Source organism: Electrophorus electricus, chromosome 5 (assembly GCF_041902795.1).
Source record: "Electrophorus electricus isolate QZ-2024a chromosome 5, ASM4190279v1, whole genome shotgun sequence".
Lineage (NCBI taxonomy): Eukaryota > Metazoa > Chordata > Actinopteri > Gymnotiformes > Gymnotidae > Electrophorus > Electrophorus electricus.
In genome coordinates, this window is record NC_137501.1 from 5746674 (window position 1) to 5761304 (window position 14631).

Genomic DNA, 14631 nt, shown 5'->3' on the forward strand with positions numbered 1-14631 from the left:
ACTTTAACCATTTTAATGTACAAACTGCACTGAATTGTTGCTTTTAAATGTATTTTGTTTTGCATTTTAATGGGCTCGGGATAATACATATATCGGCTTTCCATATACTAATTTTTAAGTTGAATATAGGCTACTTTACGTCCACACATAAAGATATGGACTACTTTATACCTACAGAATAATGGGCTTTAAGAGGGTGGGTGGAGTTAAAACTTAGTCGTTCGTGATTGGAGAGCAAACTGGCGTCAAACAGCTTCCCGGGAAGTAAAACACTCCATGTTGTCAGAAAGCGCGCCAAGACAGAGCTGGCATGTAGGCGGTTATTTAGCACCATATCTACCCGTCTACAACCTTTTCAAAATGGCATCAACAAGCAAGATACCCCTTCAAACAAGAAATTTGCCATGGTAATGCTTAGATACAAAAAATTGTTTCATTCAAGTATTTACGTAAAATCTTTATTTTGTTACATGAGTATCGCTTTATGAATAAAAGAGACTCGTGTTGCAAAGTGTATTGCCAACCTGGACAGTTAAGATAGCTAAGCTAGGCTAGCTGTGTTATTAATTATAGCGGCACGCATATGTCTTAGGTAACTATCCAGCTAGCTAATTATGTCCACAGGGTTTGGACTTTCTATGTGGCTTTTCGTGTTGCATGTGACTTATCGTGGTGGAGATATATAAATATATATATAAATAAATAAATAAAATGTGCGCGCTGGCTAGCTTGCTAGCTAAACTATACATAACTATACTATATAGTATACACGCACAGGTAGCTTCTGGCTAAGTAGCCGGGTGTCCGCAGAACAACTCTGCTAGCTTGTTATGTAAGTTCAAGTTCATTATAAGCATGCGGGCTATTTAGTTTGGCTAGTACAGCAAGAGCTGTGAAGATGCAGGTACCTTAGTCATATGCCTAGAAGACTGATGGCTGTCCACATCTCTACAGCTTGGGTGGAAGCATTTTACGCGAACTAGGTTACTCTTTGCAAACGCATCTCCCTCACAGACTCTGCCGAAACGATGTCAAAAGTTAGATACCCTTTGATTAAATGTATATTTAGCAGTACAGCTGTGTGTGTGTGTGTGTGTGTGTGTACAAGCTCAAGTCAGGAAAGGTCCCCCCACAGTTTCATTATAATTGATGTTTGTTGTATCCAGACCAAGAGGCTAATGCATTTTGTTTAGTGCAAGCAACAACAGCTCCTGTTGCTTTTAGAAACAGTATTTAATGGTGATTTTCTCCAAATTCTTGTAGGGTTGAAAAATACAGGCCACAGACCCTGGATGACTTGATCTCTCATCAGGACATTCTGAGTACAAGTATGTTGTAAATGTATACAAACACACAGTGAGTTATTAGTGTCTTACTGATTGCTTGCACATTGCACCTGCATGGACAGCAACCTGGGAGTTTTGTTCTTAGGATTACACAGATATGGTTCATTGGCTTGTCTGAGTTTGTGAAACCCAGCTACATTGTGAAGATGACAAAGCTGAGACCAGCGATCATACATAGGACACTGTGCACATTTTCGTAAGCATGGCTCAGGGGCCAAGTTTCATAAAGCTGACCAGATCCTACTCCCCCAGTTCAGAAGTTCATCAGCGAAGACAGGCTGCCTCATTTGCTCTTTTACGGGCCTCCGGGAACAGGAAAAACTTCTACCATCTTGGCCTGTGCCAAGCAGCTCTACAAAAACAGAGAGTTCAACTCGATGGTTTTGGAGGTACAGTGCTTTGGTCTAGGCTAGAAAAAAATTGATCTGGTGTAAAGGTGGACATGTTTAAAAAGAACATTTCAGTCATTTATGGATGCAGAGTCCCCTGTGTAATAAACCTGTTCTGTGTGACTCACTGTTGTACAGCCTGTTTTAGCAAAATGTCACATTACCTCAGCAGCTGTTGCCCTGCATTGTGAATTAAATTGAGAGCATATACATTTTTGCTCTTGCTTGTTTGCACGTGCAGCTGAATGCGTCGGACGACCGCGGCATCGACGTGGTCCGTGGCCCCATCCTCAGCTTCGCCAGCACCAGGACCATTTTCAAGTAGGGGGGGTGGGGGGCATGCTATGTTCTCAGGCAGTCTGCAGTGGTGCAGGCTTTCAAATCCTGTCATTCCCTGTTTGTTTTTAAGGTTGTTCTCCAGGTTTTTTATCCTTGTTTGTGCAGAAAGGGCTTCAAGTTGGTGATCCTGGATGAAGCGGATGCTATGACCCAGGATGCACAGAATGCGTTGAGGAGAGGTAGTGAACCATCTGTGCCTCTACCAGCTTACCTGCTGGGCTCCCAAATGGCTCAGTGATGAAAGGAAGTTGCTTGGGTTTTCACTTGCCAAAGAGCCCAGTTCACAGATATTGAGAGAAATAGATTTTGAAAATGGAATTTTAAATTTAATTTTATCAAAATGACTGCATGCTCTTTGTGAGGGAACAGCAGTGAAACCTAAGCACTTACCATTTGGATACCTATTAAGGATATCTAACCAAATAGTTTTTCTCTCTCTCTCTCTCTCTCTCTCTTAGTCATTGAGAAGTTCACAGAGAACACTAGGTTCTGTTTGATCTGTAACTACCTGTCTAAGATCATTCCTGCGCTCCAGTCCCGATGTACACGCTTCCGGTTCGGCCCGCTGTCCCAGAGCCAGATGATTCCCAGACTAGAGCACGTTATCCAGCAGGAGAAGTGAGTGGCTCTGTCCACGGAGCTCCGATAGGGATGGAAGCCGAGCTTAAATGATGTGGCATTTAAACACCGTTTTGTAACATGTGCCATAAACAAAGCACCAAGCGTCTGGAAATGTGTATTTAATTCATTATTCGGAGATGAGCAACATTTGGAGTGTTCTAAGTGGTGGGCAATTTGTGACATGGGCAGCTGGACACTGGAAAGAAAACGGCATGGCTTCTGAACACCAGACTCATGAAAACTTAATTGTGTGTGTGTTCCCATCTAAAATGTTTCTTTTAAGCATTGACATCACTCCAGATGGCATGAAGGCTATTGTGACCCTGTCAGTGGGTGACATGAGAAGGTCATTAAACATTTTACAGGTGCGTGTGTGTCTGACAAGTTTTCAAAAACACATATTGTATGATGGCTTGCTAATGCATGTGCACTGTTCAGAGTGGAACAGTGTTTGTGGCAGAAGAATGAGAAGTATTCTTATCTCTTTGTAGAGCACTCATATGGCCTATGGGAAAGTGACAGAAGAGACTGTTTACACGTGCACAGGCCACCCCCTACGGTCTGACATTGCCAACATACTGGACTGGGCCTTAAATAAAGACTTTTCTACGGCGTACAAGCGTATCCTTATTTCGGTTGTGATCTAGGACGGGCCTTGTAGGACAGACGGATGTGCAGACAAATTCACAAACCTTGACTGAGGACAGTTGATTCTTCCTTTATGGTTTCCAAAAGAAATTCTGCAGTTGAAGACGCTGAAAGGTCTAGCACTGCATGACATTTTGACGGAGGTGCATCTGCTTATACACAGAGGTAAGAATCCCAGTTGCAGTCCTGTAAAAGCATTAAAGGTTGCACAGAGATCTTTTACCCTGTATGAAACTTTTTTTTTTTTTTTTTTTTGTAATTCTGTTTTATTGGACATGATTGTTTTAATTTCATGGATTGTGAGGAACTCCGTCATTGTGCTGCAATTAATAATCTACATACAAACCCCTCGTTTTATTTATTACACACTGAGGACCATGCAAACACACGAGCTGTTCACCTGTACAGAGGCTTTAGTGTATTTTCTTCTGTCCTGGTTTCTCTGGAGCTTCCCAAACAGTTGCCACAGAAACGCATTGTTTCTCCCCTGCCGTAGGCCATTGTCAGAGGAATAACGTACAGTGCTTCACTGTTACTACACTGAAGCTTTTGGCACATCAATTAATTTTTTTTTTTTTTAATTTTTTTTTTTCCCCTTTCATCCAAGTAGTTTGAGACAAATTTCTACCCCACACTTTGTTGACCACTCATTCTTTATTATATTAGAGTGCAGTTTGTATTATTTGTAAGGTATACTCAGAATTCCAAATCAAGTTCTCTGGCTTTTTGAGAGGCCAAATCTGCTGCCACCTTAACATGGCAAATAACTAGTTAATGTCCTTTCAACTCTTTCCAGTGGACTTCTCCCTTTCCGTTCGGATGGACTTGCTCATTAAGCTTGCAGATATTGAGTGAGTATACGTCTCACCAGGCATGTCCACGCTCCAGTGAATTGAGACTAAACGCACAAACAGGTGTCACCACAACCTGTGAAACACTTTTACTGGATAATTATTGTCCCCAAGAAGCCAGACATTTTGTGCCTATACCCAAAACAAATGATGTTTAGTGTGGTAAAGTTTGGCAGCATCTGACACCTGCTTCTCCATCTTGCAGGTATCGCCTTGCCTCCGGAACCAGCGAGAAGATCCAGCTGAGCTCAATGTTGGCTGCCTTCCAGGCAGTTAGGGATATAGTGGTCAGTGATGGCTAGTCCCGTTCTCCGTCCAGTGTATGGGACTGAAGACCACGAGCTACTAACTCACTCAGTCCCAGGACTCGAGGATGGATTACAGCAGTGTGGTATTCCAAAAGGAAGAATTTAGTCCCTATTTATGATCACGTTATTGTTTCCTTCAATAAAAGGAAAGTTATACAGCAGGTGTATAAATTGTAAAATAACCTTTAAATAAATATTTCTTGTCATTCATAAATCCCTTTTTTTTCTCTCCTCCAGAATGAACAATTTGTTTTATGAAAATAGCATAGCCGTGATTGTGATCTCCAACTGAAGCTGCTAGCCATCAGCGGTGGTGTTCAGTACATCGTAAGATTTTTCTCTTAGGAATGGTCCTGTAGGTGAGAAAGTCCAGGAGTTTCTTTGGGAGGGGCAGAGCCCTCACCTGAAAGGTGGACACCGAGTGTCTAAGTGCAGTCCGACACAGGTGGCGCAGGCTTGGAACTAGGCGTGGAACTCTCCAGAACTTAACGTGACCATCTCGACATCTATAACCAAATACACATTTGCATTTGGGTTTAAATAATCAGCATTAGGCACATTGAGCAAGAAAAGTGAGTGTACAAATTTAACATTTAGAAAAGTTCTCCCTGTTTATATACACACAAAAACAACTACTTCACTGGCTATATATGACTGGTTTAAATCAAAAGGTTTTAATACATATGCCTGCTATTCTTACGCTGGGTGATGAAGCCATTTTGTACAGCTATTTTCAAACCAAATGCTCCATTACCGAACATTCCTAAACAGCTGTATATACACAATAAGGTTAAATGATTATCAAGGATGTGTACTAAGTAAAGTTACTGTTCACAGAAGGTACACCAGTGTGGTTTGTAATTACCCTGTAGCAATGATGCTACCCAAAGGGTGAAAGGCACAGCATATCCCGCTGACCCGGTTATGATCCGACTCCAAAACCAGTTTATCTTGTTCCATGTCCCAAATCTGTAACGCCCTGTTACACAATGGCAGGAAGTAAAGAACACTGATGGTGCTAGACCAGTGGAATTAGGTCATATTTATGCATGTCAAAGGTGTGTCTGAGCCTGCCACAGTGTTGAGTATCCTAGTTATTTGACTGCTATATATTTAGTCATACAGTGCATTTTACAATATAATAAGTATTAAAAAATGCCTCACCTATAGTCTTTGAATGCCAGTTGAGGGGCTACAGGTGAGAAACTCAAAGCTGTGAGCAGATTGTCATTTTTGTATATACATGTGTCACAGTCCCTGGAGGAAGTGCAACAAAACCACCAAGTATGTCAGGTATATGAAGTTATATAAACAAATCATCTGCAACCAAGGGAAGTGTTTAAAATTAACTAGCCTAACATTTTGGTTGGCCCACCCCTTTTAAACACCTTTTGAAGTAATTTATTAACAAGACTTGGGTTGGAACACAGCTCTGTGTTGATCTACATCTGTCAAAGAGTCACTGAAAACTTCTTTTAGAAGTTGCTATGGGTAAAAAATAAAGTACATGGAAGCAGTTTTTGCGTATGACAGTTTTTGCTCATGCCATATCATGAAATCAGTATGACAGACGGGTGAAATGAACACAAACATGCTTGATTTACTGCATTAACAACTAACAAGCCGAAATGGTAAAGGGTGCATGTTGAATAGATCACTTACTCTATTTTAGTCAGGTGATCAGCAGTGTAGGGATCCCATAAGTCCAGCCACCATCCTGTCTTAGTGTGAAATGAACCGATAGCAAGCAGTGCTCCATCCATAGAGAAATCACACGATATCATGGTACGCTCATGGTCATATTTCAGGATCCTGATGAGGGTGTGGGATCTCAGGCTCCATAGATAAGCTTTCTGAAAACAAAGCATATGAAGCCTCTGCAACTATATACCTGATATTTTCCACATCTTGTGCAATGCATCAGAATAAACAAACGGTTTTTTTTAAGCATGTATGTGCATCTTACTGATTGCAAGCACAATGAGATACATGTATAATTTCAATGTAATGTAATTATGTGCTATGGTTTCACCAGGGACTACAGCGGATACTGGCACAAGCTTGATGTGCTTGTGGAAATGCAATGGCTTCAGGTTATTCATTCTGAATTACATCTAAAGTTTAATACTTATGAACATATACATACATATACACACACACACACACACTATATATATATATATATAATGTTTAAATTATTTTTTTAGTTATTTTTTGCCATTTAGCCATTACCCATATCCACCTAGTTCACCCTCTCCCCTGGCACAACCCACCAAAACGCATGGCCACTGTCACTTTTCCTCTGAGATACAGGATACCATAAACTGCAGTAAAAGTTATTGGGCCTTCAATACACACAACAACCCACATCATCTCCTGCAAGACATTAGCTCTTTGTTTTTTGGAGGTTGCATCAATACTGGATCCTTCCAGATCTTCGACGTGTCAGGCAAGGGAACAAGAAGTTGTTGTTCTGTACATGTGTCAAAAGTTCAGGATTCAGGCTTAATCAGCAGTTTAGCTCCAGAACACAGCCAGCTATAACCCATAACCGACTTCATCTGACCAATCACAGCCGCCTCTGCTCAGTTTCAGCCAATGAGATGGCACTGTATAAGCGTTAACCGCATCGAACAGTAAGTGATCAGAGATACTCACCGAGTCGAGATTGCAAACCGAGGCGATCATGCTGCTGTCTGGAGAGACAGAACATTTGAACACCCAGTAGTTTGGGCCAGTCAGGACACGACACGGTGCACCTGTACATGTTGAAGGAAGCGTTTAGTTAACGGACTTCAACATTAATGATAGTTAAAGAAATATTTAAAGGTTGCTTTTTTTTAAGGACCTTTCTTTGACAAGTCCCAGATTCTCAATGTTTTGTCTCTGGAGGCCGATACGAGAGTGAGAGTTCCGTTTGGTGCGAAAACCAAATCTCTGACAACAGACTTGTGTCCAGTCAAACTTAACAGTAGCTGCCCTGAAAATTAAAACAGCGTTAGAAATGTGTGTGAAGTGGAGTGATCTTTTGAGACCTTAAACGCTGCTTAAAAATCAAGATTATGCAACCATGTCACAAATAAGTGCAACCTAAATGAGGGCAAAGTTCTTTTAGATTATTGGCAGGACTAACCGGTAGAGACGGCCCACACCTTGATCACACCGGTGTGGAGGCCGGTTACTAGGTGCAGTCCTTTCCCAATCTCCCCGACAGCCGTTGCGCGATTTGACAGGCGCGGTCCAAACGCCATCCCCCAAACAGTATGCTCGCAGTTCAGCGTTTTCTCTTCACTGTCATTAGAATCAGCACAGCTACAAGAACATCGGATGGCAGTCTAAGGGTCATGTTTCGAAGTAGATTGTGGTTTAAGCACAGCTGAAATGACACGAAGGTTGCTTACTCATTGGCCGGTAGACGCCAGCGGAGCACTTTCACAACACCATAACCCATCGACCAGGCAAAGTGCGACCCGTCTGGTGAAAAGCAGACGCTCCATGTCTCGCAACCGGCGGTACCATATAGACGTGGGTGATGAAAAGGTTCAAGCTCCAAGATTAAATCATCGGAATCTGTTCAGCATTTGAGTGTTGGAAAGGGCACATTTTAAAGACAACTACGCAGAAAGCAACATGGTATTTATATCGCCAAAGACCATCGCAACCACATCGTATTTATTATCTACTGCCTCCATGCCTGAACCCCAATACGTCTATGTCAAAATGATAAGTCGCACCTTACCGTCTTGTGTTGCATTTTCAGTCGTAGTACACATCGTATCCGAAAACTCAGTAAATGTACTTTAAAAACATCTACGATTCCGGCTCTAAGAAATACAGAGCGCCTTATTAAAGCGAGTTGGGGGTGTGGTGAAACATGCGCAGTTAAGGACGCACAACGTCGCCACCTGCTCCAACCCTTTAGGTAAACAATTTAGAAGAAAAATACATGAAAATGTGTGTTGTAGATATCAGATTTTATCATCTGTATCATCTAAAACTCGTTTTTAGCAATTTGTTAACATATGAATAAAAAAGGCGTCTTATTAAGAAACTATATTATGAAAAGCTATACGCAAGTGGGCAACAATTATCTCTGGGTTGTATGATATACTACTAGCGACGGATCTACACAAACACAAAATTTGGCCATTTAAGATTTAAAGCTTGAGTTTAAACGTTCTGGCCAAAACTTTTGTGACAAAAAGTAAACAAAAAGTCATGAAACCATTTATATATTTTACACATTTTACTTTATTTTAATACATCTAGATTTTACAATTACAAAATACAACATATAAAAGACACACATGCAAGCACAGTATTAGTTAAAACTTCAATGTATATTCCCTGAACTTTAAAAAAGCCATCACATTGGATCCCTAAAAAAAGGTTCTGTACAATCACTAATGTCCACTGAGCCACCCCCTTACTCTGGTGGTATCTGGTATTCGTCTGCTTGGTCTGTGTCATTCACATTATCTTCATGATCACCTGAAATGGACACATGCATTACATTTGGCCTTATCATAAGTTGCCCCCATCTGGGAGGAGCAAACTGTTCACTTACTGGACTGGATCTGGTGAATTTCTACGAGTGTAGTTGCGGGTATAGGAACCTGGCCGTTACTTAGAGGAGGGAGTCTGGGAATGGTTTCGTCAAAAACCTCTTCTTCGTCTGATTCGACAAGACTCATGACGTCTGTCCTGTCCTCTTCTAAACGACTGAAGAGAATGCTACATTTTAGCAGCCTTTTACTAGATAATGCAGTGTTTATCGCTTACTCAAATAAATCACTGAAAGCGCTTAAAGGTTTTCAGCAGTTCGATTGAAAAAACGCACCTCGTTTCACTGATAATTAAAATATTGGATGATATAAAAATGTTATTCCATGTGCATGTCCCCTTTCTCATACTTATGATTATACTTACCCAAATCGAAAACCTGTGAAAGGGTGGCGAGAGGGAGAGAAAAGTCAGTCTTCCTCAAACCAAAAACACAGGTTACAAAGCAGACTGTGCAAACTTAGCAAAAGGCTGAGGAATCCCTCCTCACTCAGAACCTTCAAAAATCTGAGCCTTACTTTCACAGATAATGGTTTAGGCGACAGCAATGTGACACTAAAGGCTCACCCAGACATATTCTGTCTCGGTGGGAGTATGCCAGCAAGCCCAAAGTTATCCCAGCCACCACAATCAAAACGGAGATGAAGACGCCGACCACTGCCCCAGAATTATCTGCAGAGGCTGGAAATGCGAGAAACATTTTTTCCTTACATGTACCTCACGGCACAAGTCAGTCGGTTGGTATTGACAATGACGTACAGTCCTGTGCAAGAAGCATCTCGGCTGGTGGCATTCCAGCAAACAGAGCACATATAACGTAATAAATAAAAGAATCTGACCAACAGTCAAAGTATTAACATTTTACACATCTGATACTAATTAGTCAATAAACCTAAACGTAGTTTAATATGACCTTCACATGTAAAATGTAAACCAGAAATGTTTTAATCAACTTAAAATATTTAAACCAAACTCAAACAAACTAACTAAATTATTTTTTACAAATTGCATGCTTCTATTAGTGGTAATATGTACATCTGGACAAAGATCAAGAAAAATATATATTGGGAAATACATTTTCTACATTAAATTTAAAAGTGAACATGGCATACATGTTTAACAAGTAATGTTACAGTGCTCAGTTCACTTTAATACCTTTTGTGCAACCCCTTCAGGGATTTTATGGGGGGGGGGGGATTCATACAAATGTGAAATACATCTAGAATGAGCCAAGGGGTCTACTCACATCTGACAGTGAGGAAGACCTCCAGCTCCTTCGCAGTCAGAGCGTTTTCACTCCAGCAGAAATATAATCCTTCATCCTCCTTCGTCACATTGACTATGGTGAGGGTATACAAAGGACCTCTTCCAGCCAGGATATACTTAGAGCTGGGGACTATGGACTCGTGAATCTCCCCTCGCTGCCATACAGTCACAGCAGGAGGGAGAGAGCTGGCCTCGGAGCATTTTAATGTGATATTACTGCCCTCCAGAGCAGCCACCAGAGGATCTCCCTCTGGGTAAGGGGCCGCTGCAATTAGACAAATAAACATAAGGCAATTGATTACATACTGGTGAGGAAAAGGGGGATACACTGGACTACCTACTGGTGGGAGAAAGGGGGAGATGATAGATTACATACCAATAGGCAAACGGGGAGACAATGGATTACATATGGATAGGGGAAAGAGGAAGAGCATGGATTATATACTGGTTAAAAAAAAAAAAAGGGAGCAATGATGGATTACATAGTGGTAAGAAAAAGGGGGAGATGATAGATTACATACCAATAGGCAAACGGGGAGACAATGGATTACATATGGATAGGGGAAAGAGGAAGAGCATGGATTATATACTGGTTAAAAAAAAAAAAAAAGGGAGCAATGATGGATTACATAGTGGTAAGAAAAAGGGGGAGATGATAGATTACATACCAATAGGCAAACGGGGAGACAATGGATTACATATGGATAGGGGAAAGAGGAAGAGCATGGATTATATACTGGTTAAAAAAAAAAAAAAGGGAGCAATGATGGATTACATAGTGGTAAGAAAAAGGGGGAGATGATAGATTACATGCTGGTGGGGAAAAGGGGAGACATTGGATTGCATTACATACTGGAAGGGAAAAGCATGACAAAGCGGATTTAATATTGGTCAGGAAAATGGTGAAAGGTTGTTAGGAAATATGTAGGTCTCTAAATGATGTTTCCCCATCACTGTTATGTACCACACTGAGAATATATGAACACAAATGTGTAATGCAGATAGCAGTGGTATACACTGGAAAGGGCTGGCATTGTGAATGCAGACTGTCACTGAACAAAATCTTTATAGACTATTTGTTAGAAAACAAATTACTAAATAAAAAATACAGGATGAGATTAGAATGGGAAGACAAAACACTGGCTCTTTCACTGAAGCAGATTGCTCCGGGGGAATCCAGAGTGAAAGCTACAATCCTATATCACTATAATATGTTAAATCCTGTGAGTGCAGATGCGGACAAGACATGCTAATGAAGGAGTTCTGAGGCTCATATGGTGCGTGCGGTTCTACAGCTGCTCTACAGTGTGGTGTAATGTTAGGAAGACATCCCCTGTGCGCTGCAGCATCAGTGTATATTACAAACAATGAAAATTTCATAGAAACAGTTTCACAATTTTGTATTAGTATTTAACAGCACATTATTATGCGTACAATACACTGTGTCCAAGAATAGCTTTAACTGATAGTATTTTTACATATATATGTAAACATTAACATACCATTAAGCAACCAGTTATTGTACTACAGTGAACTCTAATGGTAAGAAAGATGTTCATGTATGAACACTTCATCAGAAAGCCAGTGCAGGTCTTACTGAGTGTGAAGGAGCAGGATTTCTCTTCACTGGACCTTTGTACAATGTGTTGTGCCACACATTTTATCTTCTGTCCCTCATACAGCATGGTCCTGTTTAGGGTCACCTCTAAATTCTCCGTGTCCTCTAAGGAGGTGATTGTGCGCATTCCATCTGTTCTATGGCCCAGGAACACCTGGAGCTTGGGGGCAGGATAGCCCCCATACCAGCTGCAGTTGAAGTGGACCAGGTTAGGCTGACTGATCAGGGCCCAACTGCAGTCTGGGTGTGTCTCTGGAGAATCTGGAGAATGAGATTACATTTATGGTTAAGATATGATGAGGACATGTATACACGTACACAACAATAACAGGGCTAGGATTTGGACAAAAATAACAATATGATATGGGCTTGTGAAGGCACCTTAGGGAAACAGGCAGGATGGGAGGTCTACCTTAATGATTGGTTATAGCTGGACAACCTTTAAATTTTAGTTGCTCAATGCAGCAATAACAACTGTAATGAGCACATAATTACAGCTCATTACAGCTCCTTACAGTAATTGAGACAGTGCAATTCAGAGCTTCTGTTATTTTAGCTTTCAGGGTTTAAAATTATTAAAATAGTTATTAAAACAAATTGTTTTCAGCAGCTTCAGTTTTTTTTTTAACTTTCAAAAATATTTTAGAAACATTTCCAGAAAAAGTTTCCTCCTACCAAAAAAAAACAAAAAAAAAAACAAAACAGATTTGAGCAGTTATGTGCAATACTTTGTAAACCATACAGTAGACTAGTAGTTCCTGTCTCTTCATTGCTGTACTGTTGGAGAGGCTGTTCTGGGCTCTGCAGGTGTAGTTCCCTTGTTGACTTGGCTGAAGGTTGGAGATCATGAAGTGCAGTGATGACCCATTTCCAAATGCTATCCTGTCATCTTTATTAATTAAATCTTCAAACGTCCATGTAAGGCTCTGCGAGGGGTAAGACTTGCTTGAACAGTTAAAAGAAACATTGGTGCCTTTGTGTATGAACAGTGTTCCATTGGGTAAGGATTTTGCTGGTTTGATGTCCATTTCCACAGCGTCCAGCCCACCTAAAACACACATATACCACTCAGAAAACGGTGTTTACTAACAGATTTTCTGCTTTCATGTGATACGTTTTAGCATAGATTCTTGAAAGTTACAAGTAAGTTATATATTTATTTACAAGCAATAAAACATTAAGAGAGAAGTCTGAATATACAGTAAAAATGGGTCTAGTGACTACTTTTTTTCAGGAGAAAATGAGATGAAGACATTTAATCATATATTTATGTACGGGTTATTGATGATTCTCCCTAATTTATCGCCTCTAATTCTGAAAGCCATCTTGGAGTATGAAAAAGAATGGAAAGAGGCCAACACTGTTAATACCCTGAGAACATAACAGGTTTCGTTCAAGTTTCAGTGGCATGGTTGTATGTTACTAGGTAAGTACACTGAGAACTGAACCCGCATAACCTGTTTCTTGTGTAATCCCACGGCTTCCCTAAACTACAGCAAATCCTTTTACATATATCAGAAATATTAAACTCACAAGCAATGTGATTAGTGTCTCCATAACATACCAGCAATCTGTAGCAGAATACTCCCATAAGCAGGACCACTGTCTGGCTGGGTTTCACACCGATATACGCCCTGGTCAATAGTCATCAGGCCATTGATTTTTAAGCTTCCATCGTTCAGCACGGAAAAATGCCCCGTGCTGACCGGCTGAGAGTGATTGTGCGTGACCACTATCATTTCGTACTTTCTCCAGATGGTCACTAACGGCGGTGTGAGCACTGGACCTTCGAGGCATGGTAACAAGACGCTCCTTCCCACCTGCCCGGTCCTAACTCGCTGCGTTTGCTCGTCCGCTGGGCCTGAGAATGAGAGAGAGAGAATGAGAGGAGAAGTGAGCGCTTGAGAGGAGCCAGACCTCGTCGGGAGGGTGAAGAACATCCCAGGTGTAGCTACAGTGTATCTACAGCATTTTCGTATTCTATTAAAAAAGCAAGCAACCAAACCAGAACATGCGTAAACTTACCTGACTGACATAGATAGAAGTAGAGAAAAACTATTCCAAATATTTTCATTGTTGAACGATTTTGTTTTAGCTATAGGCCAAGGGGACAGAACCACCCCCAATTATGAAACTGCTACGAAACAGCTTGCGTTAAAATATATATATATAAATAAATAAAAGCAGCTTATACGCGATTAAATTGTCATATCTAAAATGCAATAACCGATCGACCAAAATCTAGACGTTGAATTCTCCCTGGTTACGTAAGGCATTGCACAAACGGAAAGTTTCCAAGTCGCGATTTTGTCTAGTCATAATATCGACCACATTTTTTTTGTATCTACCCGTTTAGTGTTTCCTATATACCTGTTTTCCCCAAGCTGTCCGCACTCTCTCCCGGAAACATAGGCGCACCACACCCTCACCTGTCGCGCTTAAAGGTCCCTCAGCCCGGGGCGCTTGGCACGGCGCTCCACACAAACGGCGACAGACAACACTTTCCCATACTTGCTCCTTAGCATGGCGGGACTGGCATTGGCCGTTATGGTTTGGGATTCGCTTATTTGATGATTTTCGACAAAAAAAAAAAAAGAAAGAAAATGTGGCATTTTAATGTTAAATTAGCCTACTTTCATTTTGGATTTTGCTAGTTTAGTTTTTTTTCCCCAAATGGTTCCC

General features: G+C 41.0%; 3 protein-coding genes across 9 annotated transcripts; 1 reads left to right on the forward strand and 2 right to left on the reverse strand.

Moving 5' to 3' along the window:
- The first annotated feature begins 289 nt into the window (after positions 1-289).
- rfc5 (replication factor C (activator 1) 5) lies at positions 290-4658 on the forward strand. The gene is made up of 11 exons (XM_027010656.3): positions 290-407; positions 1264-1328; positions 1599-1735; positions 1977-2056; positions 2180-2253; positions 2533-2692; positions 2979-3060; positions 3187-3316; positions 3431-3508; positions 4140-4194; positions 4400-4658. Exons 1-11 carry the CDS (start codon positions 361-363, stop codon positions 4494-4496), a joined length of 1005 nt encoding a protein of 334 aa, XP_026866457.2. The 5' UTR covers positions 290-360; the 3' UTR covers positions 4497-4658.
- Positions 3579-8471, reverse strand: wsb2 (WD repeat and SOCS box containing 2). Of its 3 annotated transcripts, none has more exons than XM_027010654.3 (9): positions 8242-8457; positions 7904-8072; positions 7636-7814; positions 7351-7482; positions 7161-7261; positions 6165-6355; positions 5667-5759; positions 5368-5481; positions 3579-5008 (listed from the first exon to the last, which is right to left on the reverse strand). In XM_027010654.3, exons 1-9 carry the CDS (start codon positions 8273-8275, stop codon positions 4807-4809), a joined length of 1215 nt encoding a protein of 404 aa, XP_026866455.2. In that variant the 5' UTR covers positions 8276-8457; the 3' UTR covers positions 3579-4806. The 3 variants fall into 3 exon arrangements, with proteins under 3 accessions (XP_026866455.2, XP_026866456.1, XP_081570044.1); XM_027010655.3 differs by having other exon boundaries at positions 8237-8456; XM_081713918.1 differs by lacking the exon at positions 7351-7482 and having other exon boundaries at positions 8242-8471.
- A 241-nt stretch (positions 8472-8712) lies between these two features.
- Positions 8713-14450, reverse strand: vsig10 (V-set and immunoglobulin domain containing 10). Of its 5 annotated transcripts, none has more exons than XM_081713917.1 (9): positions 13975-14313; positions 13514-13810; positions 12692-12997; positions 11929-12210; positions 10312-10596; positions 9633-9746; positions 9432-9444; positions 9119-9224; positions 8713-8993 (listed from the first exon to the last, which is right to left on the reverse strand). In XM_081713917.1, the coding sequence occupies exons 1-9, from the start codon at positions 14021-14023 to the stop codon at positions 8973-8975; spliced, it is 1473 nt and encodes a 490-aa protein (XP_081570043.1). In that variant the 5' UTR covers positions 14024-14313; the 3' UTR covers positions 8713-8972. The 5 variants fall into 5 exon arrangements, with proteins under 5 accessions (XP_081570043.1, XP_081570041.1, XP_081570042.1 ...); XM_081713915.1 differs by lacking the exon at positions 13975-14313 and adding an exon at positions 14320-14450 and having other exon boundaries at positions 8714-8993; positions 9070-9224; XM_081713916.1 differs by lacking the exon at positions 13975-14313 and adding an exon at positions 14320-14428 and having other exon boundaries at positions 8714-8993; positions 9070-9224; positions 13514-13804.
- Between the last annotated feature and the right edge of the window lie 181 nt (positions 14451-14631).